This window comes from Haliaeetus leucocephalus, unplaced genomic scaffold, assembly GCF_000737465.1.
Source record: "Haliaeetus leucocephalus isolate CR32 unplaced genomic scaffold, Haliaeetus_leucocephalus-4.0 Scaffold1000, whole genome shotgun sequence".
Classification (NCBI taxonomy): domain Eukaryota; kingdom Metazoa; phylum Chordata; class Aves; order Accipitriformes; family Accipitridae; genus Haliaeetus; species Haliaeetus leucocephalus.
The window spans coordinates 2,305,068-2,306,094 of NW_010973436.1; the positions used below are offsets into that span (position 1 = coordinate 2,305,068).

Genomic DNA, 1,027 nt, shown 5'->3' on the forward strand with positions numbered 1-1,027 from the left:
CTGGGGGCCGCCGCGCCACACGGGAGCCCGGCAGTTCGCGGAGCAGCCGCGCCGCGGCCGCTCCCTCCCCGCCCCGTTGCCGTCAAGCTACCGCCTCCTTCCCTTCCTCCTCCTCTCCGGGCTCCCCCGCCCGACCTCCGCCGCTCGGCAGCCCGACCGCCGGAACCGAGCCAGCGGTGGCCGGTCCGGTTCGGGAGGAGCCGGGACCGGCCCCGAAATCGGGCGAGGGGGCCGGGATGCTGCTCTCGAAAATTAACTCGTTGGCCCATCTACGTTCCGGGACCGGTGGGGAGCTACACGCCGCCAAACTACAGCCAGGTGAGCGAGATCCGGCCCGGTTTTGCTCGGCGCGGTTCCGTTGGGGGACCGTTGGGGCGCCGGGCGGAGCGCTGACGGCCGGCTCTCGCCCGCAGGGAAGGAGAAGGAGCCGCTGGAGAAGCTCTACCAGGTGGGCCCGCTGCTGGGGAGCGGCGGGTTCGGTTCGGTTTACTCGGGTATCCGCCTCTCCGACAGCACCCCGGTAAGTGGCGGGGACGGCGGCGGGGCGGAGGAGGAGGAGGAGGGGGAGGCGGCGGGGCGGGCGGCGAGCTCAGCCCGCCGCTCCCCTTGGCTTGCAGGTGGCCATCAAGCACGTGGCTCGGGAACGCATCTCCGAGTGGGGTGAGCTGGTGAGTGACCGGGGCCACCGGGAGAAACCGGGGCATCACGGGCGGGGATAAGCCGAGGCCCGGGAGGGTGGAAACCGGGACACCGCGGGGGGAGCGGGCCTGGGGTCACCGGGGGACGCGGAGCATCCCGGGCTGGGGGGGATGCCTGGGCACCCGTGGGGCTGAGCAGGAGCAGGGGGGCACCGGAGCATCCCCTGGGCAGGGGGGATGCCCAGGCATCGGTAGGGCCAGGCAGGGGGGCACCGGAGCATCCCCTGGGCTGGGGGGATGTCCAGGCACCCGTGGGGCCAGGCAGGGGGGCACCGGAGCATCCCCTGGGCAGGGGGGATGCCCAGGCATCGGTAGGGCCAGGCAGGGGG

General features: G+C 74.0%; 1 protein-coding gene across 1 annotated transcript in view; it reads left to right on the forward strand.

The window, feature by feature from the left end:
- Positions 1-25: 25 nt before the first annotated feature.
- The window catches only part of PIM1 (Pim-1 proto-oncogene, serine/threonine kinase), a 5,079-nt gene continuing 4,077 nt past the window's right edge, over positions 26-1,027 (forward strand). Inside the window, exons 1-3 of the mRNA XM_010584620.1 lie at positions 26-318; positions 414-520; positions 618-668. Coding sequence (XP_010582922.1) covers positions 237-318; positions 414-520; positions 618-668 — 240 coding nt within the window. The 5' untranslated portion in view covers positions 26-236. The remainder of the gene's footprint in view (positions 319-413; positions 521-617; positions 669-1,027) is intronic.